The 27,157-nt window shown below is 38.1% G+C and overlaps 1 protein-coding gene across 8 annotated transcripts in view; it reads left to right on the top strand.

The window, feature by feature from the left end:
• NPFFR2 (neuropeptide FF receptor 2) overlaps positions 1-25,886 on the top strand; it is a 364,459-nt gene extending 338,573 nt beyond the window's left edge. For all 8 annotated transcript variants that reach the window (XM_045056236.1, XM_045056238.1, XM_045056240.1 and 5 more), the window contains 3 exons: positions 5,668-6,017; positions 15,448-15,547; positions 21,944-25,886. In XM_045056236.1, the coding sequence (XP_044912171.1) occupies positions 5,668-6,017; positions 15,448-15,547; positions 21,944-22,793 (1,300 nt within the window). In that variant the 3' untranslated portion in view covers positions 22,794-25,886. The remainder of the gene's footprint in view (positions 1-5,667; positions 6,018-15,447; positions 15,548-21,943) is intronic.
• Positions 25,887-27,157: the final 1,271 nt, after the last annotated feature.

The following is a 27,157-nucleotide window of genomic DNA, read 5'->3' as shown; positions in this document are numbered from 1 at the left end:
AAAGAAGGTATGGGACTTTGAGGGTGGCTTTTTAGGACCCCTCCTCCTGCTGAGTGTGGCTTTTTAGGACCCCTCATCCTGCATGAGATGTTCACTCTTTGGCTCAGAGTAATAGGTAATGCAGCTGAACCTTACCTGAAGACCTCATCTAACACGGCAGAGTGAGTGTTCCATTCATGAAATATCTCCATTTTATATCCCAGTTTATATGCCATTTCTTAGGGAGTCATACCTCATAAATCCATAGATTCTGTGTTTATTTACTCTAATATTTATCCAGGAATATCCTATTAAAAACTTTATATAGGTGAAGACTTAACATCCTAGCAAATATCATTCCCCTACCTGGAGGTAGAGTTATAATGTCCACAGGAACATTAGTCTGAATCCTCAGTCTTCCTTTCTTTCCCTGGGGGCATTCTCCTTGTGTCTGGGGGAGAAATGGATTACTGGCTGGCTGCTTTAACATCTTCTACCAATTCTCTCTGACCTCAGTTAATATTACTTTGCCACACATTTCTCGTTGTTATTCTTTGTCTTACTCCGTTTTCTTTAGTATTTCAAAGAAAGAATAGTGTTTATAATGCCTTGATGACCACCAAGATTTGATTTGAAGGTCCAATGAGGAGTAGGAATAAAGCATGTTCATAGTGACTGTATCTCTTTAAAGGTCTTTTGAAATCCTTTTGCCTTCTCTATGACTGTTTATCTTCAATTGTGCACAGTTGTTTGAACCTTGTTGTATGATCTGATGGAGACATTTAATTGAATGTGCAATGTTTCTAAAGTCCAGTTCACTTCCTCTTCTGGATAATGAATTGTAACGTGTTTTATATCAATCAGAGGTTCAGCTCAGCTTTCCAATGCATTACTTTCTTCTGGGGATCATCATTTGCATAAGTCTGGTTTTCACTTAATTCTACCAATGAAGTTACAAACCCTCTAGCATACCATGTTGCTGCGGCAGAGGCTTATACAACATTTGACACATTCTGCATTAATAAAACTAGGAGTAGTAACATTCAGGGCTGTGTGTTCCTTCTTTTTTTTTTTTTTTTTTTTTTTTTCCAGATTACAGATTAATGACCCAGTCTTTTTCCAGAGGAAAGAGTTCTAAGGATTTTTCTCTCAATGTTGACTATGTATTAATCAGGACCAGATCTGAGGGAGTGGAACTGACCAAGTTTGTCTTCCCCACTCCAGTGCTTCCAGACTGGTTTCTCTGTCCTCAGGAAACCAGGATCTAACAAAGGCTCACTCATCTGTGGGTGTCTTCCCAATTCAGCCCTCTCCACGTTTTATCCCACTGTGGCTGGAAGGGGCTGAGGCCAGCTCATGGGCCCCTGCTGGTTCCACAGCCATATGAGGTCGGTCTGACTCTTCTCTGGTGCACAGGTGGGTGAGACTCCTCCTCCAAATGTTTTGGCTTTTGGTGCTGGTTGCCACAGCTCCCACAGAAGCACTTCTGTTGGCAGACGGATGCTGAATTTTAGTTGTTAGAAGGGCATCTTATGCTTTCATGATGCTGATATCCTAAGGTCATATATTTGAAAGTGCTTTGAAAATGCAAATATTAGGCATTATTACTGTCTCATAATTATTGCCAGTGATTCACACCCGGCTCGACCATGTGTGTTTCCAACATTTCTGGCCTTGCCATTTTCCCTCTCTCTCCTTTTCAATTATTTTAGCAATCTGAGTTGTCATAAATTAGTGACTTTAGTAACTACGATTACCCTTTAGTGATAATCATCAGAGTTTAGTTTAGGTCATCCAACATAAATGGAAGCAAATACTGCCACCTTCCTCTCCTTAAATCCTTGTATAAGTACACGGGGAAAAGAAAAGGAAAAAAATGAAGACTAGAGTATAATAATAAATACCATGGTAATAAAGGCAATACTGCAAATCCCAAGAGATGGATGAGCAAAATAGGGAGTAGCGACCACAGTTCACTTTTTTGCGTCTGGCAGTCTATGTAGCCTGTGATTGGTGACGATTTATTACAAAGTTGGTCACTTTAATGAGTATTTGATACACGAATAAAAGTCTAGACTCTTCCTTCAGATGACTCATTCTTTAGATGATCTGTATGAAACAGCACATTTCATATCAAAACTTAATAGGTTAGGGTCTTTATGGATTCTTTTTTAATTGAAATTGGGGGGACATATCTATTTTAGGTAAGATAACACCATTGCTAGCCATTGGATGACTTACTCTGTGAATTTATAAGAGTTTGAATTACATTATCTGCTTCTGTTCTGTACAGTTGCATTCAGATAATAACACATTTTTTCCGGATCATAAAAAAACCAAAAATCTGGAAATGTGAAATAAGTTGAAAAATATAGAAAAACACCAACATATACTAATATCAAACCAGTCCATCTCCCACTGAGTAATGCACTGTTAGTGGTTTCTAGCAAATACAATTACAGGAAGGAAAGAATTTTAAATGACTTGCTCTCTTGATTTCTCTTTCTGAAGACCCAGACCCTGTTTCTACAGATAAGCATAAGGGTCTGGATAAGCTCTGGCAACTTGGGCTCTAAATGGAGCTGATGCAGTTTAACCTACATCTGTGTTCTCCCCAGGGTCAAAGATGAAGGAATGATACAGCTCACAACCAAGTTATTTTATTCATCACATGGATTTCCATGTAGAAATAAACAATACAAGACTAATTAGTGTTAAGATGGCTTATAATTAATTTACTCAACTTGTAAAATACTAACAAACTTTAGACTTTGTTATTAAAAAGACATTACACATTTTCAGTGAAATATTCTGAAACTATTGAACCATCGATATGGGTAGACTGTAAATCTGCCTTCTAGAAACTGGTATACACAAATTTCTTAGTCCTTATATGATTTCATCTACAGAATTAATATGCACAGAGTATACTTTCATTCTAGACTTAAAGATATTCAATCAGAGATTGATTTTATTTAAAGCATTTTAATCAACTGTATAGAACTTTTAAGTGTCCAGTGAAAAAGATGCCAGAAGCAGGAATACCAAAGGGCAATTTTCCTTGGTGTATTAAACTGAGATAAGTGGATCCCCCTAGAATCAATCAGGACCTGGCTTTTCTCTGTCTCACTCACAACAGTAATACTAGGGGTGATGATGTTATCCCCAAAGTTATACTATTATAGGTTAACCTAATAGCCAAAGCTGTGGCCTCACATACAAAATTTTACAATTATGTGTCAGGAGGAAGTTAACACTTAAATATGACAGGTTCCTCCTTTACCCTCTATATGGCGTGTTGGCATGTTACCTTGCCAAATATAGTCATCAAGCCAATAATAGGAATAGTGAAATCCATGTTGGCTCCTAAAACAAAATCTTATTTTGGTTTATCAATAATACATTAGAAGAAGAGGAAAAGAAACACTTACCTCTCCAACAACTGACATGGAGTTTAAGTTAATACACAGGAAGGTTTTGAAAACCTTGTTCCATCTCAACCTTCCAAACACTGTTATCCCAGCGGATATGGTTGCTCTAAGCTGGAGCATAAGAAAAACAGAATGTGAAAATATAAAGCATTATGTCTTATGAGATATTTCCCCCAATATATTTTTCAGCTCTAATTGAATCTCTAGACAGAGGTTTCTTATCAGTGATATTTAGTGACCTACAGTGTTGTCATGCAGTTTTCATTTATATTTACAGCATTTCCTTGCCTTGGATACAAATATCTTTAAATATTTGTGTGAATGCTTTTCTTTTGGATACTTTGAAGCAATTTTTATCAAGCTAGTAGGTATTCTCAGTGTCAGGCTCTGGACCCAGACATTTTCAGCTTGACTCTGTATGGTAGAGTATATCTAGTCTTACTCAGATTCCATTCTTTTTTCTTTTCTCCTAACCCTCACCCCATCCCACACTCACTTTCTTTTCATTTTGCATTTTTGTTTGGGCTTAGGGACATTAAACATAGAAAGGCAGAGATGAGCTTTAAAAATTAGAGGAAAGGGAAGAAATAAAATGGCAAAATATTGGAGGAAAATGATCCCCTTTTATTGATTTATGTTTATATACTTGTTTTGTAGTAATTTACCTTGTTTACTTACTGTTTGTTCCCTGTACCTAAAATAGAGAAAACTATCCAAAGTTGAGTATTTGAAATGAATACTACATACCTTGATCTCCATGCAGTATTTATAAGAATAAACATGCTCCCCTAAAATGATACAGATATGTAGTTGGTGAAAGACAGAAAAATGCAGAGTAATAATGAGGTCGTTAATGTAAACTGGGGTCTGATTATCTATCTTACCAATTCAAAGTCCATGAAATTACTCCCCCCCCCCAAAAAAAAAAGAATATGGGAGCTCAATTGTGTACTATCAAACTTATTTCCCTTTAAGGGCACTTATAACATTCTGTCCGACCAGTTGCAGAAAACAACGTATACAGAAAAGAGTTAATGAGCAGATCAGAGCCTGACATCTTCAGAAAGGACTGCTTGCAAGGTCTGCCCTTGGTTAGAGTCTGGGAACTTAAATCAGAAACAGTTCCCTATACTGACATAAAGTGTCCATAAGTGACTGAAGTGGCTCATTATACCTAATCTGTTTGTACAGACATTGTTCATGCTGCACATGTACTTTCCATCTGGGAGTCTGAAATTTTGATACTGCTTGGAGGAAGGTACCATGTGACCATTCTCCAATTAAAAACCTAGGATGCTGAGTTTCTAATGAGCTTCCCTGGTAGACAACACTTCACGCATGTCGTCAAACTCATTGCTAGAGGAATTAATCTCACTGTGTGACTCCACCGAGGGAGACTCTTAGAAGCTAGTTCCTGGTTTCCTGCAGATATTACCTTATGTGCCGTATTATTTGCTGATATTATGTTGTATCCTTTTGCTGTAATAAATATTGGCTGTGAATATACTATATGCTAAGTCCTCTGAATTCTTCTAGTAAATCACCAAACATGGGCATGTTCTTGAGGACCTCTGATACACAAGGTTGACTGAAATATCTACATGAAGATGTATTGATTCTAAATAAAAATTTGTATTGAATATATGTGAATGGAATTATGTTAAGTAAAACCAAGGCAAGTAGCATAGACTTCTTTTAAGAGATTCACAGTATAGTGGCTATCTCTGCACACAGAAGTATATAAAAAGAATATTCAATTAACAGAGTCAAAGCAGAATAAGGAATATACAAAAAACTTATTTCTATGGGAGTTTTGAAGATATAGACACCTGATCTTGTTTCAATTGCCAGGAAAGCTGAAAACCTGTTAAGTTAGCCTTAAAGGAACAAGTAGGTTTTGACAGGTTATGATATGTAGAGACAGGAGAAAACGGGAATTTTGGAAGGTTTCCCTTACAGAGTTTCTCTTGAAACTTTGCAAATGAGTATGAGGTGTTATGAAAAAGTGAAAAATAGAACCTATTGAGGAAATAAAAAATAATACTCGTTACTTAGGACACAAAGTGTAAATTTCAAATCTCTTGGTAAAAATCCTAATAATTTGAATGATCTATATAACTCATTTCCATGCAACATTCATGGATTATTATAGAAGGACCATCAAAATTCCATAGTGTTTTAAAAGTATTCCTCTTAAACTCAGGCACAGAACTGACTTACGTTCTACTGGTTTCTAATTATACTTTTTCTTTTCTAGCTCTCCTTTGTTCAGGTCCATCATGAGTGAGAAATGGGACTCAAACTCTTCAGAAAACTGGCATTATATTTGGAGTGTCAATGGCACAAAATATCACCTATACTCAGATATCAATATTACCTATGTGAACTACTATCTTCACCAGCCTCAAGTAGCAGCAGTCTTCATCACTTCCTACTTTCTCATCTTCTTCCTGTGCATGGTGGGAAATACCATAGTTTGCTTTACTGTAATGAGGAACAAGCATATGCACACAGTCACTAATCTCTTTATCTTGAACCTGGCAATAAGTGATTTACTGGTTGGCATATTTTGTATGCCTATCACGCTCCTGGACAACATCATAGCAGGTATGTTGACATGTGTGCTGTACAAGGATGATATGTTTGTCCCACATTCCTGTACCCATGGCAGGGTCATCCATTCATCTGCAAATATTTATGGAGTTCCAAGAACTTCTCCAGGTACCTGCCCTCATAGGGCCTACATTCTAAAGGAGGAGAAAGACAATAAACAGATGGAGGATAAGTAGTCAAAGAACAGTAGGAATTATGGATAAAAATAAAGCAAGTGACAGAGATGAAGAGTGGAAACTGTCATTTTTATCGAGTTCACTGAAGGTAATCAGAGAATGAGATCTAACTTTTTTTACTGATGACTTTAAATTTGCTTAATACAGTTCAGGGCACATAGAATGTAGTAAAAATATTGGGAATATTCTACACTGTAGAGTTCAAGGAACTGGTAAGTCTGGTTTCAAATGATATAACGTCTTCAATCTAACATGTTGGGTCCCTCTTGTGGTTAGCTAGGGAGATTTCCAATAGTTTTTGAGGGAAGCAGCAGTCCCGTGTACCACAAAAAGTGGTAGTTTAATCCGTGGCAATGTACATACGCAATATGAGTAACTTAACACTGCATCAGTTAGGGTGCTGCCCTGGAGTCCTTGTGGCCTGTCTTGCTACTTCTCTAGGGCTACATCATACACTCTGGAAGTGCAGGGGCAGTGGATCTCCTGCTCCCAGAACAATTTTGGCACATGATTCCTGCTTAATTGTTGTAGACTCCAACTCGAAAGTTCTCTTTGGCCAGCAAAAGAGCAGACTCAAGATTAAAACGAGAGATGGCTAATGTCCGGGAAAAGACAAGAGCCCTAATAAGGGTCCTTGTCCCATATTTATTCAAATCAGAAGGCTTGCAAACGTGATGGTCGTGTACAAAGAGACAAAGAAACTAGGAACATTAACTTGGGGACATGATGGGGAAAGGGGGATTTTGAAGATATACAGTGTTTGGGGTTTGGGTCAATATAAAATAAAATCCAGGTGCCAGGCAGATGGGTAGATAGTTGTTAATGGCAGACAGGAGGCGTCGTGCCTGTTTATCTTTGCCAGCCTAGGGATGAGACAGATGGGGCATAACCTCAGGTTAACAAGGCCCCTTTTCTTTTGTTAATCATCTCTGCTCTGGGCTGCTTTGCCTGCAGTGCAGCAGTCCATAGTCCAATTCACCAATTTACCTACCCTGGCCCTCTTCTCCTATGAAAGCAGCTTTCTGCTATAGTACTAAATTTGGGGTGCTTTCACCATGAATATCTAATCTTGTTATTCCTATGTATTGGGCAACTTTGCGCCATTTCTATTTCAGGCCTTTGTCTCTATTTTGGGGGGCTCAGCACCCCCTCCCTATTTTGGGATGCCTTTGGACCTCCCTATTCCTGGCACCTTTGTGCCTCCCTATGTTTGGAGTGTCTTTGCACCCCCCTATTCTTGGAGTGCCAATCTGGTGTACCCAAACTCGGGTGTGAGCATTTTATGGTTTTGTATTTCTTTATGCCTTGTTAACCCATTGGTGTAACCCTGGGGGATTCCTAAGCTTATCCCCCACACTTAATAAATATTTGTTGTATTAATGAGTGAGTGGTATTCATGAGAGATACTCATATTCCAAATATGTATAAGAAAAAATGATACAATAGGAACATATCAAAAATATTTAGAGTAGTGTGAGCCCTGTCATAGGTCCTACCCCTTCATTCAAGATCAGTGCACTGAAGAATAAGAGGTTTATCTTTAGAGATGACATCTGTTGCCTTCCTTTCTCTGCAGTGGGAGCAGGGAGAGTTTAAGAATGCCTCTTCTAGCATCTGTACTGCATAGATTCTGTGTTTTTTATGTACTTATTTTTAAAAATAGTTTATATTTTTAACAAAAAGCAATGTGCATTTAAAAAAAATTTTAATGTTTATTTATTTTTGAGGGAGAGAAAGAGTGCAAGCAGGGGAGGAGAGAGAGAGGGAGATACAGAATCTGAAGCAGGCTTCAGGCTCCGAGTTGTCAGCACAGAGCCCGATGTGGGGCTCGAACTCATGAACCGTGAGATCATGACCTGAGCTGAATTCAGATGCTTAACTGACTGAGTCACCCCAGGTGCCCCAAGGAATATACATTTTTAAGACACTGGGCTAGGCAAAAAGAGAGCAAAACAGTTGATTTAAATTATTGATATCGCTCTCAAGAAACTTACTTTGCCAGTAAGAAATGTTCTCACTATCTCCCCCTATAAATATTTATAAAGAAATTATTATCTAAACTCTTCCTTAATGTTACCCTTCCTTATCCCTGATTCTCATTCGCAGGAAGCAGCCACATTCAACACCTTGCCTTTATTTTTGGCATTTATTCTCATGTTTGTAAATAACATATTTCCGTTATAAAAGGTATTATCTTCACACTGTGGGAGATGTGATGTAGTTCTTCTAATCTTTTACCACAAGAGGTATTTCCCCCAGCGGCCTCCACTGAAATGACATAGAGCAAAAGAACATAAATTCACAGAAACTGCCACATACTGCTGAATGTGAAGGTGGGAAAACAGGATTGGCTGGAATTGTGTACACAGGCAATCTGATGCATTTATATAGACACACAAAATCACATTCACACTCTTTACCTCCTCTCATTTTCCCAGCATTATTATAATTTTTAGTTGTCAGTATGCAGAATATATGTTCCTATTATTTGTATCTTAGCTCTGCTGAGACATGAATGTTAATACAAGAAAATTCCCCAGGATTAAGCACATGCTATTTTTGATTGAAAGGACTATGATATCAATATGAAAGAGTGCTGTGATATCAATTTCTTTTTTCTTGGATTTAATAAGGGCATCGTATTTTTTTTATTTAAAAAAATTATTTTTGTAACGTTTATTATTGAGAGACAAACATAGAGCATGAGCAGGGGAGGGGTAGAGAGAGGGGGAGACACAGAATCTGAAGCAGGCTCCAGGCTCTGAGCTGTCAGCACAGAGCTGGATGTGGGGCTTGAACTCAGGATCTGTGAGATCAGTGACCTGAGCTGAAGTCAGTTGCCTAAACAACTGAGCTACCCAGGCACCCCAGGGGCATTTGATTTTGATTGTATGTACCTGTAAGTAATATAACCTCAACCTCTCTTCTACAAGTGTTAATTTCTTGTTAATACCTTCAGACATGTCAGGTAACTTGTGAATTGCATCTTTTTTTTCTGGAGATACCCTGCTGGTGCTCTCTACCCTTTTGTTTCTATTCAGACATACTGCTTTTTAGGCGTGGAGCTCAGCTGCTAGTGCTCTGGGAAGTCCCTTCACTGAGACCCTAAGGACTCTCTTTACTACTCTTTGTGTTCAATCCCCTGTTTTCCAGAACCATGTCTTCTTTCTTGGTTTATTTCTCTGTTAGTTTCCTGAGAAAGTGTGCATTAAGATTAAAAAAAGAAAAACCAGGGGCACCTGGGTGGCTAAGTCGGTTAAGCGTCTGACTTCGGCTCAGGTCATGATCTCAAGGTCTGCTGTGCTGACAGCTCAGAGCCTGGATTCTGTGTCTCCCACTCCCTCTGACTCTCCCCCGTTCATGCTCTGTCTCAAAAATAAATAAACGTTAATTTTTTTTTAAAGAAAAAACATTTGAGATCTTGTTTGTCTGCAGTTATCTTTATTCTGCTCTCATACCTGATTATGGTTAGCTGTATGAAGTATTTAAGACTGGATATTTTTTCCCCCTCAGAATTTTAACAGAGTTGTCTATTGTTACTGCTGGGAAACCTGATATTACTGTTGAAAAATCTAATGATGTTCTTCTTTTATCATTATTTGCATTTTGAAAACTTGGGGCTTGTCTTCATCCTCAGTGTTCTGAATTTCAGGCAATTATGCCTTCCATAGGTCTTTTTATTTTTCATGTGTTGGACACAAACCAGGTTCTTTCAATCAGAAACAGAATGCTCCTTAATCCTGGGGAATTTCTTGCATAATTCTCTTCCATTTTACTTTTTTTCAATTCATATTAGTCAGATATTAGAGGTTCTGGGTTGCCTTTTGTTTCTTCATCTTTCTTGTTTCTGTTCCTTATTGTTCTTTTTTCAAAGATTTTCTTAGTTTTCCTCTTCCAGACACTATATTGAATTCCACATTTCTGCTCTCATGTTTTAAATTCTTTGACCTATTTTATTTTCTGCATGTTTCCTATACTATAGTGTACATTTCATCAATAAAATGTGTTATATCTCTGAGGTTTATTTTTATGCTTTTATTTTAATTCCAGTTAACAGGGTTATATCAGTTTCAGCTGTACTGGTGATTCAAATGGTGATTCAAAAATTCCATACATCACCCAGTGCTCATGATAGTACGTGCACTCTTTAATCCCCATCACCTATTTCACCCATCCTCCCACCCACCTCCTCTCTGGTAACCATCAGTTTGTTCTGTATAGTTAAGAGTCTGTTTCTTGGTGTATCTTTTTTCCTATGCTAGTTTATTTTGCTTCTTAAATTCTACATATGAGTGAAATCGTATTGTATTTCTTTCTCTAACGGGCTTAATTCACTTAGCATTTTAATCCCTAGGTCCACCCATGTAATTGCAAATGGCAAGATTTCAGTCTTTTTTTTGCAGCTGAATAATATTCCATTGCACATGCATGTACGTGTGTGTGTGACACATCTTCTTTTCCATTCATCAATCAATGGATACTTGGGCTGCTACATATCTTGGGTATTGTAGATAGTGCTGCTATGAACATAGGGGTGCAAGTATCCCTTTGAATTAGTATTTTTTTATTCTTTGGGTAAATAGTAGTGAGATTGCTGGATCTTAAAGTAGTTCTATTTTTAGCTTTTTGAGGAACCTCTTTACAGTTTTCCAGCACTCTGGAAAACAGTTTGGATTCGCACCAACAGTGCAAGAAGATTCTTCTTTCTCCACATCCTCGCCAATACTTGTTTCTTGTGTTGTTGATTTTAGCCATTCTGACAGATGTGAGGTGATATTTCACTGTACTTTTGATTTCCATTTCCCTGATGATGAGTGATGTTAATCAGCATCTTTTCATGTCTGTTGGCCATCTGTATGTCTTCCTTGGACAAATGTCTGTTCATGTCATCTGCCCATTTTTTAATGGGGTTGTGTTATGGGTATTGAGTTGTAGAAGTTACTTATATATTTAAAATACTAACACTTAATTGGATATGTCATTTGCAAATATCTTTTCCTGTTCAGTAAGTTGTCTTTTAGTTTTGTTGATTGTTTCCTTTGCTGTGCAGTAGCTTTTTATTTTGATGAAGTCCCTATGGTTTATTTTTGTTTCTGTTTCCCTTGCCTCAGGAGACCTATCTAGAAAGAAGTTGCTATGGCTGATCTCAGAGAAGTTACTGCTTATGTTCTCATCTAGGATTTTTGTGGTTTCAGGTCTCAAATTTAGATCTTTAATCCATTTTGAGTTTATTTTTGTGTATGGTATAAGAAACTGGTCTAGTTTTTCCAGGTTTCTTGAAGAGACTGTCTTTTTTCCATTGGATACTATTTCCTACTTTGTTGAAGATTAGTTGACCATATAATTGTGGGTTTATTTCTGAGTTTTCTATTTTGTTTCAGTGATCTATGTTTCTATTTTTGTGCCAGTTTAATACTGTTTTGATTACTACAGGTTTGTAATATAACTTGAAGTCTGCACTCGTGATATCTCCAGCTTTGCTGTTCTTTTTCAAGTTTGCTTTGGTTATTTGCGGTCTTTTTGTGGTTCCATACATATATTAGGCTTGTTTGTTCTAGTTCTGTGAAAAATGCTATTGGCATTTTGATAGGGATCACATTAAATGTGTAGGTTGCTTTGGTAGTACAGACATTTTCACAATATTTGTTCTTCCAGTCCATGAGCATGGAATGTCTTTCCCTTTCTTTGTGTTATCTTCTATTTCTTTCAACAGTGTTTTATACTTTTCAGAGTATAGGTATGTCACCTCTTTGGTTAGTTTTCTTCCTAGGTATCTTATTATTTTTGGTGCAGTTGTGAATGGGATTGCTTTCTTAATTTCTCTTTCTGCTGCTTCATTATCAGTGTATAGAAATGCAACAGATATCTATACATCGATTTTGTATTCTGCAAATCTTTTATCAGTCCTAGCAGCCTTTTGGCAGTCTTTCAGATTTTCAGTGTAGAGTATCATGTCATCTGCATAGTGAAAGTTTGACTTCTTCCTTACTGATTTGGATGTCATTTTTCTTGTCTGCCTGCCATGGGTAGGACTTATAGTACTATGTTGAATAAAAGTGAGAGGGAACATCCTTTTCTTGTTCCTGGTCTTTGGGGAAAAGCTCTCAGTTTTTCATCATTAAGGATGAAGTTATCTGTGGGTTTTTCATATACGTCCTTTTTATGTTGAGGTATGTTCCCTCTAAACCTTCTTGTTGAGAGTTTTTATCATGAATGGATATTGAATGCTGTCAAATGCTCTTTCTGTGTCTACTGAAATGATCATATGATCCTTATTCTTTATTTTACTGATGTAATGTATTATGTTGATTGATTAGCAAATACCGGACCACCCTTGCAACCCAGGAATAAATCCCACTTGATCACTGTGAATGATTTTTTTTAATGATTGTTGGATTCAGTTTGGTGTATTTCATTGAGGACTTTTGCATCTATGTTCATTAGAGATATTGGCCTGTGGTGCTCTTTTTTTGGTATCTTTATCTGGTTTTAATATCAGAGTAATGCTGGCCTCATAGAATGAATTTGGAAGTTTTCCTTTTTCTATTTTTTGGAATAGTTTGAGAAGAATAGGTATTAACATTTCTTTAGATGTTTGGTAGAATTCACCTTGAAGCCATCTGTTCCTGGGCTTTTGTTGAGAATTTTGTGATTACTGATTCAGTTTCCTTGCTGGTAATTGACCTGCTCAAGTTTTCTATTTCTTCCTATTTCAGTTTTCGTAGGTTATATGCTTCTGAGAATTTATCCATTTCTTCTAGGTTGTCCAAATTGTTGGCAAATAGTTTTTCATAATAATTATAATTGTATTTCTGTGGTGTTGGTTTCTCCTTTCTCATTTGTAATTTTGTGGCCTTTTTCCTTTTTTCTTATAAGTCTGGCTAAAGGTTTGAAGTAATTTTTTTTATATTTTTCATCTACTTGATTTTTTTTTCTTAAGTTTCTTTTTTCCTACTTTAGCCACTTTTATATTTGAGGCTTCCCGTCTGTCAGTTGCTGCTTAGCTGCTTGTGTTTCAGACTGAGACATGGTGTGGCTTCCTTGGACCTCTGCATGCCTTAGGTTTGAGGTTAGGCCCACTCTTAGCCTCGTTAATCTGGCCCATTCGCTGGGAAATCCACAACTGTCAAAAATTGCACATCAGGGGGCGCCTGGGTGGCTCAGTCGGTTGAGCGTCCGACTTCAGCTCAGGTCACGATCTCGCGGTCCGTGAGTTCGAGCCCCGCGTCGGGCTCTGGGCTGATGGCTCAGAGCCTGGAGCCTGCTTCCGATTCTGTGTCTCCCTCTCTCTCTGCCCCTCCCCCGTTCATGCTCTCTCTCTGTCTCAAAAATAAATAAATGTTAAAAAAAAAAATTAAAAATTGCACATCAGTGTTCTTGGAAGGATCACATTCTCCAGAAGGCAATTTTCTGACCTATTGCCATGGGAGTCGTAAGACTGGCTGCTCTGTTCCAGAGCCTAGTGGGTCTCGGGGCAGCAGGACCGCATGCTGAGCGTATATTTTCACTTCATCATTGTGTGTTATTGTGGTACCTGTGGTACCCACCACACTTGCACCTGCTGACTCGGAGTCTAGAGCCCCTCTGCTTTTACTTCCTCAGAGAGTAACCTCCATTCTTCTGCTAGCAGGGGAAGAACGAGTGGCATCTGGTTGTATTTATTCATAATTCAGCCAGTTGTGTCATTTTCCCAGCTTTATTTTCTTTCTGCGTATTTGAGTTCTTTGTTCTCTGGTACTTTCATTTCCGTGGAATTTAGTGAGGGATATGAGATAAATCATATGCTCTATTTTTGACCAAAGGCTATTGACACTCCTTTTTGCCTTTTTAATACTGTAACAGCCAAACATATTTTAGGACTAGGAAAATGGGTTCACTTTTGGTTTCTATTGAGGAGAGTCATTCAAGCATCTATTTTAACATGATCTGGATAGATGCCAAAATGGTTTTTCTGGTAGATTTGGATCATTTAGATTATTGGGAATATTTTAAATTAGGTACAAATATTTTTAAAAAATAAATTACAGATCTGTTTAAAAGAAAATGAATGTTATTTTTTTCTCAGGTTTTTAAAATTTATCTTTTGGAAAATGAGAATATTTGCTAGTGGAAGAATATGATGACTTTCTTATAATAGCAGGGGTGTTTATATCAACCTGTTATAATAATTTTACTAATTTCTTTTATAAACATTCCAGTAAATGAAGTTTACTTAGAAAGTAATTCAAATGGACAATTTTTGTTTATGCTAAGTGCTCTTTATTCTTGAAATACGTTTTAGTCAGCTCAGGCTACCATAACAAAATACTAGAGGCTAGGTGGCTTAAGCAAAAGACATTTATTTTCTTTCTATTCCAGAGGCTAGACGTCTGAGATCAGGGTGCTGGCATGGTCAGCTTGTTGGTGAGGGTCCTTTTTTTGGTGTGTAGACAGCTACCTTCTTGCTTTGTGCTCACATGGCCTTTCTTCTGTGCATGCTCCTAGAGAAGAAAGCTTTTTTTTCTCCCTCTTCTTCTAATGGCACTAATCCCATCATGTGGGCACCACCTTGTGGCATCATCTAAATATAATTACTTTCCAGAGGCCCCACTTCGGACCACATTGAAACTTAAGGCTAGAATATATGAATTTGATGGGAGGGCGGGTAGAGCACAAACATTCACTCTATAACAAAGTACCTCTGAGGTAAATTGTCTCATTACATTATATATGAATAAATATTAATTTTATTAATTCTACATGTGACTCCTGTTCCCCATGATTTATGGGGTACATACATTTCAAAATTATAAAACCAATATTCTTCCTGTCTTACTCATTTAAAGGGCATTATTCCATAAGGGTTAATGGTTTAGGCTCTGGAACCATGCAAGTGGGATTGAAATCCTAAGTATGTTGCTAACTAGCTGTGGCAAGGTATGTGATATATGTGTGTTTATTAGCTAGTCAATATCATGAGGAAGAGAATAAAGCCTTCGAAAGTCTATTTGGGGGATTAGATAAATAGGTACAAAACACTTACCACAGTGCCTAGAATGTTGTAACTACCATAGGAGTTCTGACATTAATAGCAGTATACTAAAAACAGAGCTCTGGAGATATTAATGAAAATAATGGGAAACATTGTTTTCTGGATATCATTTAGGAAATAGTTGCATCAGTCTTGATTTCATGCTTTTCTGTTCATATTTTTCGTGAAATTTAAAAAAGTATGATCTTTTCAAAGACTGTTTCAATTTCCCTTTCAGGATGGCCCTTTGGAAGCACAATGTGCAAGATCAGCGGATTCATTCAGGGAATATCAGTTGCAGCATCAGTCTTTACTTTAGTTGCGATAGCTGTGGATAGGTAAGTCAGCACCAAAATATGAGTCCAGAGAAAAATTTATTATCTACCAAATTTGGTTATATTTGCCCCAAACTATATCCATAATATCTATCCTCTAAGAGCAAGGTGTATCTATCTACTAAAGGTTCAGTAATAAAACTACTGAAATTTTCATATTTTAGAATTAAATAATTAGGGATGATACGTGTCTTAGTTTGGGCTGCTCTAACAAGATTCCATAGACTTTGTGGCTGAAGCAACAAAAACTTATTTCTCAGTTCTGGAGGTGGGACGGTCCAAGGTAAGGATGCCAGTATCTTCTGTGTTTAGTGAGAGAACTTTTCTTGGTTTGCAGAAGGCTATCTTCTCCTTGGAGAGCACAAACCCTAGTCTCTTCCTGTTCTTATAAAAGGTCATTAATCCTATCATGAGGAACCTACCCTCTTGATCTCATCTACCTAGTTACTTCCTAAAGGTCATGGCTCCTAATATCATACAACCAAGGGTTAGGGTTTCAACCCTATTCAAAGTATGAATTTCTGGGGGACACAAACCTGAAGTTCATAACAGCATAGTTTATATATTTTTCACACTAGAATACTGTATTTTCTAATGGTGAAAATGTGAAATAAATCTGATATTTTATCCAAATGTTAAGATAAAATTTAATAATCCATTTACACATATTGTTGAGTGTGCCTGTAATGGGCTGGGTTGTATACCATCTCAAACAAATTAGACAAAGTACCTCCTAAAGAAGTCCACACTCTGTTAGAGGTAGACAAGACACATTAATGAATACTACTCTCTTACATAACAGTGGTACAAAGGAGAGAGTGATCAAGTTACTTCTCAGGACAGGGAGTGTTGCATTCACAGAAAAGGTCATATCTGTCTAAATCTTGAGGGGTCAGAAATTTACCTTGGAAAGAAACCGAGGAAAGAGCATCTCTTAAGACAGAGATATATATACGGCAATTGAAATAGGAGGATACTTGTCAAGAGAAGTACGGAGAGATAGTCCAGCTAGAACATGGGAGGGTGGAATAGCACATTAGGTCACAGAAAGTCTATGATAGACCTGGGGCACCTGGGTGCTCAGTCAGTTGAGCCTCTGACTCATTTCAGGTCAGCTTACGATCCCAGGGTCTTGGGATGGAGCCCTGCATCAGGCTCTGCCCTGAGTGTGGAAGCTGCTTGAGCTTCTTTCTTTGTAAAACAAAACAAAACACATGTCTGTGGATCTTCCATTTGTCCTGAAGACCGCAGGGAGCTGCTACTAACATCTTTTATGTAGGGGAATAATGACTAGATTTTCATTTTAGAAAAACAAGTAGAAAGGGTTTAGAGTTGTGTTAAGACTAAAGAAAAGAAAAAGAGTTAAACTTTTGTAACAACTTAGATGGGAGAGGATGTGTGCATGTGTTAAGGCAGTGGCAATTAAGGGATACTTGAGAAGGAAACTGAACAATGTCCTGAAAGATGTCTCCCCAGCCAAGGAAAAGGACCAAAAAGGAACCAACCAGTCAGCAACACATACATGTAGATGAGAGAGTGTTTAAAAAATACAATAGAATTGTTGACATTAAAAAAAGCAAAACAACTAGTAGATCCTATTTTCAACATTAATCTGTTTTTAAGAACCCATCTTATACATCCAGTTTTTTTGGTTTACATGTAAGAATAAAATTTATATATATATATATATGCTAGCCACCAAATGCCAAAGATATCTTTTTACATTAAAATTTGGAAGCTAATCATTTCCAAATTTACCATATCCTGTTACTACTATTATTTTCTACTACTAACTAGTGCTACTACTAAATTATTTAGTTGTGAATATTTGTAGTACTATATCTTAATTTTACAATTATTTGTCATCTCTACAGTGAATTAAAAAACTGTAATATGCTTTGTATTTTCTACTTGAATCTGGAGTTTATCAGGTTTATTTCATTACATTTAGCATTAAGTATCCCTTAATTTCTTTTTCACGGTTTCTTGTATGCCTCCTAATTAGAGATTTAGAAATAAACATTGCTGTTCATTTTTTAAAAATGTTTATTTTTGAGAGAGAAGACTGCGTGTATGTGCACGCACACAAGTGGGAGAGGGGAGAGAGAGAGGATTTGAAGCAGGTTCTGCACTGATAGCAGAGAGCAGAATGCAGGGCTTGAACGCACAAACCTTGAGAACATGACCTGAGCTCAAGTTGGATGCTTAGCCAACTGAGCCATCCAGGTGCCCCCAACAGGAGGGATACATGGCAACGTCAAGATTCCTGAGTAAAATGGAAAAGGATTGAGTAGACCTACCAAGAGAATTTCAGCAGTATGTGTCATGTTTTAGGTCTTTTAAAAAGTGATGAAAATATAGTCACCTGTGACATACCCTTTGCTATCTGCCTTCCAATCCATATATCATTTCTTTGTGGTTTCAGTTATTTTTTGTAATACAACAAGTCACCTCCCAAAACAAGCCACTTATTTAGTGGCTCATGATGCTGATGAATCTGTGATGTGGGTAGATTCCCTGATTAGGGAAATATACCTTGTCTCTGCTCCACTTGGCATCAGGGAGGGGAGCTCCATAAAACCCCACTCTGATGGTGGTGCCCAGATTGGGAGGACTTAAACAGCTAGGAGACAGAACTGAGTCTTCTCAGGCACTTTATTCCTACTGGTTTTTCTCCACATGGGCTCTATAGCATGACAGCTTCAAGGTAGCTGACCTTCTTACATGTAGTCTAAGGCATGTGTGTCCTAAGTGCCAGTGAAAGTCATGTAGTGTCACTGCTACATCCTATTCATTAGAAGTCACTAGGGGTGCCTGGGTGGCTCAGTCGGTTGAGCGTCTGACTTCGGCTCAGGTCATGATCTCACAGTTCGTGGGTTCGAGCCCCACATCAGGCTCTGTGCTGACGGCTTGCTCAGAGCCTAGAGCCTGCTTCAGATTCTGTGTCTCCTTCTCTCTCTGCCCCTCCCCTGCTCACGCTTTGTCTCACTCTTTCTCAAAAATAAATAAGTGTAAAAAGAAGTGAGTCACTAAAACCAGCTCATATTCATGGAGAAGGGAATTGAATTTGGAGGACATGTTTTCAAACCATCACACCTTCATGTCCATCTGAACTACCTGCATCTGAATGCCTTTCTCAGGGTCAGCTCTTAGAGGAAGCCAAACTAAAAAATCTCCCAAACCTATTTCTCCAGACTAAGTCTTTCTCCTAAATTTCATACTTATATTCAAAATCCCTCCTGGATAACTTCACCTGCATATCCAACAACAAGCACTTCAAAATAGACCCAGAATTGAACTTGTCTTCTCTACCAGTCCCCCACAAAATAAGTAAACAAAAAGTTAGCTCCTTTTCCCAAATCAGTGAATGACAGTATCACACATCCAATCTGTTCTTGAACTTTCCTTCTCTCTCCAACTTCTATCTAGTCACTCTTTAAATCCCATAAGTTCTTCACCAAACTCCACACCCAAGAAACAAATAATCCAGTGAAGAAATGGGCAGAAGACATGAATAGACACTTCTCTAAAGAAGACATCCAATTGGCCAACAGGCACATGAAAAGATGCTCAACGTTGCTCCTCATCAGGGAAATACAAATAAAAACCACACTCAGATACCACCTCACGCCAGTCAGAGTGGCTAAAATGAACAAATCAGGAGACTATAGATGTTGGCGAGGATGTGGAGAAACGGGAACCCTCTTGCACCCTCTTGTTAGTGGAAATACAAACTGGTGCAGCCACTCTGGAAAACAGTGTGGAGTTTCCTCAAAATATTAAAAATAGATCTACCCTATGACCCAGCAATAGCCTTGCTAGGAATTTACCCAAGGGATACAGGAGTGCTGATGCATAGGGGCACTTGTACCCCAATGTTTATAGCAGCACTTTCAACAATAGCCAAATTATGGAAAGAGCCTAAATGTCCATCAACTGATGAATGGATAAAGAAATTGTGGTTTATATACACAAAGGAATACTATTTGGCAATGAGAAAAAATGAAATCTGGCCATTTGTGGCAATGTGGATGGAACTGGAGGGTATTATGCTAAGTGAAATAAGTCGTAGAGAGAAAGATACATACCATATGTTTTCACTCTTATGTGGATCCTGAGAAACTTAACAGAAGAACATGAGGAGGGGAAGGAATAAAAAAAGGTTAGAGAGGGAGCCAAAACATAAGAGACTTCTAAAGGCTGAGAACAAACTAAGCGTTGGTGATGGGTATTGAGGGCACCTGTTGGGATGAGCACTGGGTGTTGTATAGAAACCAATTTGACAATAAATGTCATATTAAAAAAAATCCCATCAGTTCTGTGTGCTAACGGTCTTGAACAAGTCTACTATCTTCCATTGCTTGAGATAGAATACTGAGATTTTTTTTCCCTAACTGGTTGTAGTGATAAATTTTATGTGCGACCTTGACTGTTCCATGTGGTACCCAGATATTTGGTCAGACATTATTCTGGGTGTGTCTATGAGGGTACTTTTGATGAGATTAACATTTGAATCAATAGGTTGAGTAAAAGATTGCCCTCCCTACTATTGTTGGCCCTTATTCAATCAGTTGAAGGCCTGTATAGAACAAAGAAGCAAAAAGGCTGACCTTCCTGCAATTAAATGCCTGACTTTTATTGCTGAGACATCAGTCTTTTTTCTGTCTTCAGACTTGAACTGCAACATTAGCTCTTCTGGTGTTGTGAGCCTGATAGCTTTTGGAACTTATATCGGTGGCTATCCTGTTCTCAAGCCCTTAGATGTGAACTGGACTATACCATGGGCTCTCCTGGTCCCCATTTTGCCAGCTGCAGATCTTGGGACTTCTTCCCAAATTGCATGAGCCAATCCTTTAAATATATTTCTATATATTTATGCATACTGTTGACTCTGTTTCTCTAGAGAAGCCTGAGTAACTTACTGGCCAAATCTAAACTCCAGCATGATTTTTAGCATAATTGCACAATATTTTCTTTGGCCATTTTCTGACAGCATTTTCTTTTTTGTTGATATACATATATATATGTGTGTATATACACACACACACATATATATATATGAATATATTATATGTATATTTGTTGAATGAATGAAAAAATATTTGAAGACCCAATAGTTGGTCTGCAAAAAAAGAACAAAATACCTAGAATTGTGCCTATAAAGTTACCTATAATTTAAAGGTAGGTAGATGGGAGGAAAGGGGGTGCCTGGGTGGTTCAGTTGGTTAAGTGTCTGACTTCAGTTCTGATCATGATCTCGCATGATCTCACGAGCCCCACATCAGTCTCTGTACTGACAGCCTGGAGCCTACTTCCAATTCTGTCTCCCTCTCTCTGTGCCCCTCCCCCACTTGTGCTCTTTCTCTCTCTCAAATAAATATAAATAAACAATAAAAAAAACACTAGAAGAAAACTTGTTTAAGATAGCAGACATTACCCATGCAATGAAGGACAATAGAGCAATTAAAGTTCAAATTAATTAGTATATGAAGATATGTCAGATAAAGCTTTTAAGTGGCTCAGCAGCATGTTAATTTAAGTTTTCTTATCTGCTGATCTGGAAAGTAACAGTTTTCATAACATTTCCTTTTTATAGAGTCATCACAAAAATCAGAGATTAAGTAGGTGATAATACTTTGAAAAATATAAAATATTACACAGTTGTATATGGTATGATTGTAATGAACATGAATAATAACATCAAGACTCACAAAAGCAAAATTGCAGTAAAATGAAATCAGCATTATTCTACATACTGACATTGAACTTTCGTGCTCACCAGAGGGCATAGAACGTCTGGAAAGCAAGTAATCAGAACTCATAATGGAAATTCTCAGACTCTTAGAGTTGTGAACCAAGCCACCAAAACACTTTAGTGACTTGAAACAAGAATGCTTAAACATTTCTCATGATGCTGTAGTTTGGTTGGGTGCCTCTGTGTCGTTTCTGTCATCTTGCTAATGTTCAGTTGGCCAAGCACACAGATAATGTGGGAGGGGAGCACAGAGGTCATGAAAGGAGAGTTTAACAATATGGTCTCTGAAGCCAAACTATCTGTTTTAAATCACGTGTAGTTGTGGGCAAGAGTTTTTACATTTTCTAAGCCTATTGTGCCAGTAAATGGGGAAGCTTAAAGACCATCAATGCAAACCAATGAAAAAGAGCCTAAAACAAAATACTAACTATTCATGTTCAATATATGCTAGTTACCACTATCACTTTCATAGTCTGAGTTGAAATTTATATCAGTTACAAAAGACATCAATGCATGCCTCTCTACTGCTAATGGTAACTTTCTATGCTTTTTGAGGGGAATGTGAGTGGGAGAATTAAATTCAATTCACAACTTGGTCAAAAGTTACAAGGCAGTGTCCCACTGCTATTTGCCTTTCATTGCAGGTTCCGCTGTGTTGTCTATCCTTTTAAGCCAAAGCTCACTATCAAGACAGCATCTGTCATTATTGTGATCATCTGGGTCCTGGCCATTGCCATTATGTCCCCATCTGCAATAATGTTACATGTACAAGAAGAAAAATATTACCAAGTGAGACTCAACTCCCAGAATAAAACCAGTCCAGTCTACTGGTGCCGGGAAGACTGGCCAAATCAGGAAATGAGGAAGATCTACACCACTGTGCTGTTCGCCAACATCTACCTGGCTCCCCTGTCCCTCATTGTCATCATGTATGGAAGGATTGGAATTTCACTCTTCAAGATGACAGTGCCCCACACAGGCAAACAGAACCAGGAGCAGTGGCACGTGGTGTCCAAGAAGAAACAGAAGGTCATTAAGATGCTCCTGATTGTGGCTCTGCTTTTCATTCTCTCCTGGCTGCCTCTGTGGACACTAATGATGCTCTCAGACTATGCTGACCTGTCTCCAAATGAACTGCGGGTTATCAACATCTACATCTACCCATTTGCACATTGGCTGGCCTTTTGCAATAGCAGCGTCAACCCCATCATTTATGGTTTCTTCAATGAGAATTTTCACCGTGCATTCCAAGATGCTTTTCACTTCCAGCTCTGCCAAAAAAGAGCAAAGCCCAAGGAAACCTATACCGTAAGAGCTAAAAACAATGTGATCATAAGTACATCTCATCAGTTAGCCCCAGGACCTGCAATTCAAAATTCACATGAGGAAAATTTGCTTTGTAGGAAAAGTGCTGAAAAACCCAACCAAGAATTAATGATGGAAGAATTAGGGGGAGTCACCCAGAGCAATGAGATTTTAAAAGAGCTGGTATGATTATTTTAACTATACAGTGTGTTATATATAGAAATACTATTGCTTTCTATAGCTTTGTACTTGAATTCTAAGAATGTTCTAAAGAAAATATGTACTGAAAGCCCTCTTTGAACAGAAGTGGAATAGTCTTGTGTTCATATCCAATCTTATGGTATATAAAATATGTAGAGACTCACATATAAATTTGCCTGGATAAATCCATTTTCTAGGAACAATTTTCAAAGCCTGACCTTTTCCAATTTAGCCAATTGGGTAGGAATCAAACATATGTATTATGTGTATACAAATATAGACCACACACACACTTGTTTTCTCCAAATGGCGATAAATGGGCAGTTATTTGCATGAGAGTACATTTTGTCAATTCTCTTTTTGCTTTTGGAGTTAAAATTTTAGACTACAAAATTATTTGTGCTTTTAAAATACACTTAGCTTTCTGAGAAGAACTGCAATAGCAAATAGACACTATTTCTTTGTGTTTAAGGTTGATTTTTCTTTTAAAGAGTACAGTTAAAGTTGGTGAAATCATAACATTGTTGGCTTTTTAATATTTTCATAAAATTCATGCCGTAGCTGAACCCATATTTCTTAGAGGTGACGGGATGCCAGTTTGACCCCCTCTCTAATAGAATCTCTGACAAAGAAGAAAATCCTTTTTTTTTTAATGTTTATTTTTTGAGAGAGAGAGAATATGAGCAGTGGAGGGGCAGAGAAAGAGGGAAACACAGAATCTGAAGCAGGCTCTGACCTGTCAGTACAGAGCCTGATGCGGGGCTCGAAGACACAGACCGTGAGATCATGACCTGAGCTGAAGTCAGACGCTGAACTGAGTGAGCCACCCAGGTACCCCAAGAAGCAAATCCTTTAGTAATGCAACATTTGGCCAACATTGGAGAATGATCACTCTCCTTTGAAGGGCTGAGTCAAAGATGTGTGACAATCATTAGTAAAGTCTGTGCAGAAAAAGACCAATTATTCCAGATTTCCTGCTGGGTACAGCAATTAAATCCAGCACTCTTACTGAATTAGTAAACTAATACCACTGCTAAAAAGAGAATTGCAAATCCTTGGGTTCTGCTATGTTTCAATTATGTAATGGCAATAGCTGTAAATGTTAGCTTTTATTCTAGGGTGAGATTAGTCCCTAGAAAATTTGAAAATAATAAATAATTTGGCAAATAAAAATTGCTTGGTTCAGGCCAAGAGTGATGAAAAGTGTTATTTCCTACAATCAGGAAGGACAACTTTTGAAGTCTAGGTATAGAATTTGATCATCTATTCCTTTGCCCCCAGTTACCGAAGTACTATTTACAGTAAATGTTGAAGGTTACTTTGTTGGACTCCTACTTTCTAATGGGCATCCTCACATTCTGTCAGCACCTGAAACTCATCATCACTAAACCCCACACCCTTACTTGTCATCTAACTACCTTCTATCAACTTCAACCCCCTTTAATATGTGTATTTCCACCAATAGTCTGTTTGTGACAATGTAGGTATTATCTAAAGTGATATATTTTCTCTACTGTGCTCATTTTCTTGAGTCCTCCCAAGCAGAGTTGTTAATATCCATATTCTTACTAACAGTCTGTTCAAGACAATCTAGGCCACAAGCCACAGAGCACTAAACTTAATAGAATTTGCCTGACTAGATTTCAGACTTTCTTGGGATTAGTGACTTCTTTTTTCCTTCCATTTTTCTCCCTTATTGAACAGAAATATCTACAACTGTTATTCCATGCTTGTACCACCATTGTGTTTTGGAAGCAGATAACCTGCCTCTTTAGTTTCAGTGGTCCACAGATGGACAGAAATGGCGTCACTAAATTTGTGATAACATGTTATGGCAAAAATACAAAATACACTTCCTTTTCTTTTTTGTAGTTAATTCTTTGATATGTTTGAATGGAAAAACTGCTTAAATACTATAATTTGTATTTTTCTCTTACAAAAAATACACTTCAATCATACCTCTGCCTGCCTTGAGCACTAGCTTCTTAAGGGATTCCAGTTTGAGAATGCCCTCCCTTCTAGGTGTGTTGCCCATGCTGCTCCCTGGCTTAGGGACCATGCTATGGTGCATTACCTTAATGGGAGATAATGGCCTATGAATTACACCATGTACAGATGAAGCACATGTTCAATACAGCAAAAAAAATAAGAAAAATTCAGCTTCGGTGAACTTATGCAGAAAGTTGTACTCCAAAGAGTATAAAAAGCTGTATGAATTTCAGTATAGATCTAAGTTTTGTGTTTTAGTTTTTGATTACAACGTGGAACAAGGATCACCACAGTCAGTAAGACCAGCATGACACAAAGGCAGTATGTGTGGTAGTTAGGATGACAGATACTGGAGCAAGGCAGACAGGTTCAAATCAAGGATTCTCTGCTTGTTACCCAGTGCATGATTATGTCGGAGTTACTTAATCCCTCTCTACATTGGTGTCCTCATCTGTAAAATGGGGTAATAATGGTACCTGTTCATAATTTTGTCTTTAAATGAGTTATATTGCATAAGACATTTGAAACAGTGCTTAGCCTTCAAATACTCATGTGTGCAATTTGTTACATGTACTAGTCAGGTGGAAAAAGCCACAGTTCTTAATCCTGGATAAAAAACATAATCCCTGAGCACTTACTTGTGTGTCAGCTTTTACCTAAGTGTCACACAGTGATTGGCTTACAGAGGCTGACATAGATGTAGCATATGAATTCTAACTAAAGGGAAACTGGAAAAAAATAAATGTAAGTGAAAATCTCAAGCCGGGAGGAATGACAGTGGGCTAAAAATGGACAAGAACTATGCATCACTTCTCTGTACATTGCATATGTGCTTTCTTATGTATTTGCCTTCCTCTTTTAACTTTGGGCTTTTGAGGGCAAAGATGCAGCTTTTCAATCTTCATATCTCTAGAGCTCAGCATGTTGTCCTAACGGTGTAGGTGAATAATAACTGATTTTGAGTAAATTGAATATCAGAACAAGTATTCTTACTTATGAATTTGTTACTCTGCATTCTTCATTACGTCTAGGATAAAACATGATGATCTGTGAGTGTGAATTGTAATAAAATAAATAAAAAATTTTCCCCAATAAGAACTATTGTTTTTCAATGAAATATTTCTCATAAACAAACATATTACTGAAGGATTCACAAGGGTACTTTTGATTTTACTGTGAAATCCAAAGTATTATGATGGCTAAAATTTTAGATAAATAATTTTCCCAGGAATTATATCACTAGCTTTTCAATTAGTTATTTAGTTACATTTAAAAAAAATATATTTTCAGAAATTATGAGTCTGACTTCTGGGTGAAATGGTGAAGTAGGAGCATCCAAAGTTCACCACACGAGTACACCTAGATAACACCCACATCAGTGTGAATAACCCAGCAAACAACCCGAAGACTGACAGAACAGACTCTCTATGGCTAAACGTTGAGAAGAGGCCACATCGAAAAAGGTAGGAAGGGCGGATACATGGTCGGAAACTAAACTGACTTGCAACACTGTCCACAGGCATGAGAAATGGTGAGGAGCAGACCTTGCATTAGCCACCCCAGGCACAGAGGACCTACACTGGGAAGATGAATCCCCATAATACTTGGCTTTGAAACCAAAGGGGCTTAACTTTGAGAGTTGTTACAGTCAATGGGACTGAGCAACTAGAACTTTAAAAATCAGCAGGCTCCTCTCTGGGAAAGCTGGAGGGTGATAGGAAGCTGAATCCCTGTCCTTAAAGAGACCCCATAAGAGCCCCACTGAGAGAGAGCGTTGGAGCAGCAGTTTGAAAAACACTTGGGGTATATGGGAAGGAGATTTGTTTACTGATCTCAGAGTATGTGTCAGAGGGGCAGGAATCTTTAGGAGACTTCTCTAAGAACAAAAAAGCTGGTAGCTGCCATTTCCCTCTCTCACCCTCCCCAGCCTAGATACACAGACACCTGCAGGGACCAGCAGGACCTGAGAAGTCTATACAATAGCTTGCAAAGAGCACATCTAGCTCCTGTGCTCTTTCACAGACCCCCCCCCCAACCCCAAATGGGCCTCAGCGAGAGTTCTCCAGAACAACAGTTCCCTCCCACAGCAGGCCAGCACAACACCTTGCTAACAGCACACAGCATTCTCCTGTAGACTCAACTCCTCCAACCCACCCTCAGCAAGAGTCAATCCAAAGTGATGCCACAAGCAAGACATTGTGCAAGCAGCACTGCAGGGATCAGCAGCACTCCAAAGTGACTCCTACCTGGGGGGGGGGGGAGTAAAAACCACATATACCCCTTTGAGACCCAGACATCTGTTCTGACTATAGGCCCTGCCAACCAACAAAAGCTTAGGGCACAGCACAGGGAGAGCACCCTGC

The sequence above is a fragment of the Felis catus genome, chromosome B1 (assembly GCF_018350175.1).
Source record: "Felis catus isolate Fca126 chromosome B1, F.catus_Fca126_mat1.0, whole genome shotgun sequence".
Classification (NCBI taxonomy): Eukaryota; Metazoa; Chordata; class Mammalia; order Carnivora; family Felidae; genus Felis; species Felis catus.
This window is presented reverse-complemented; position numbering and strand designations above follow the sequence as displayed.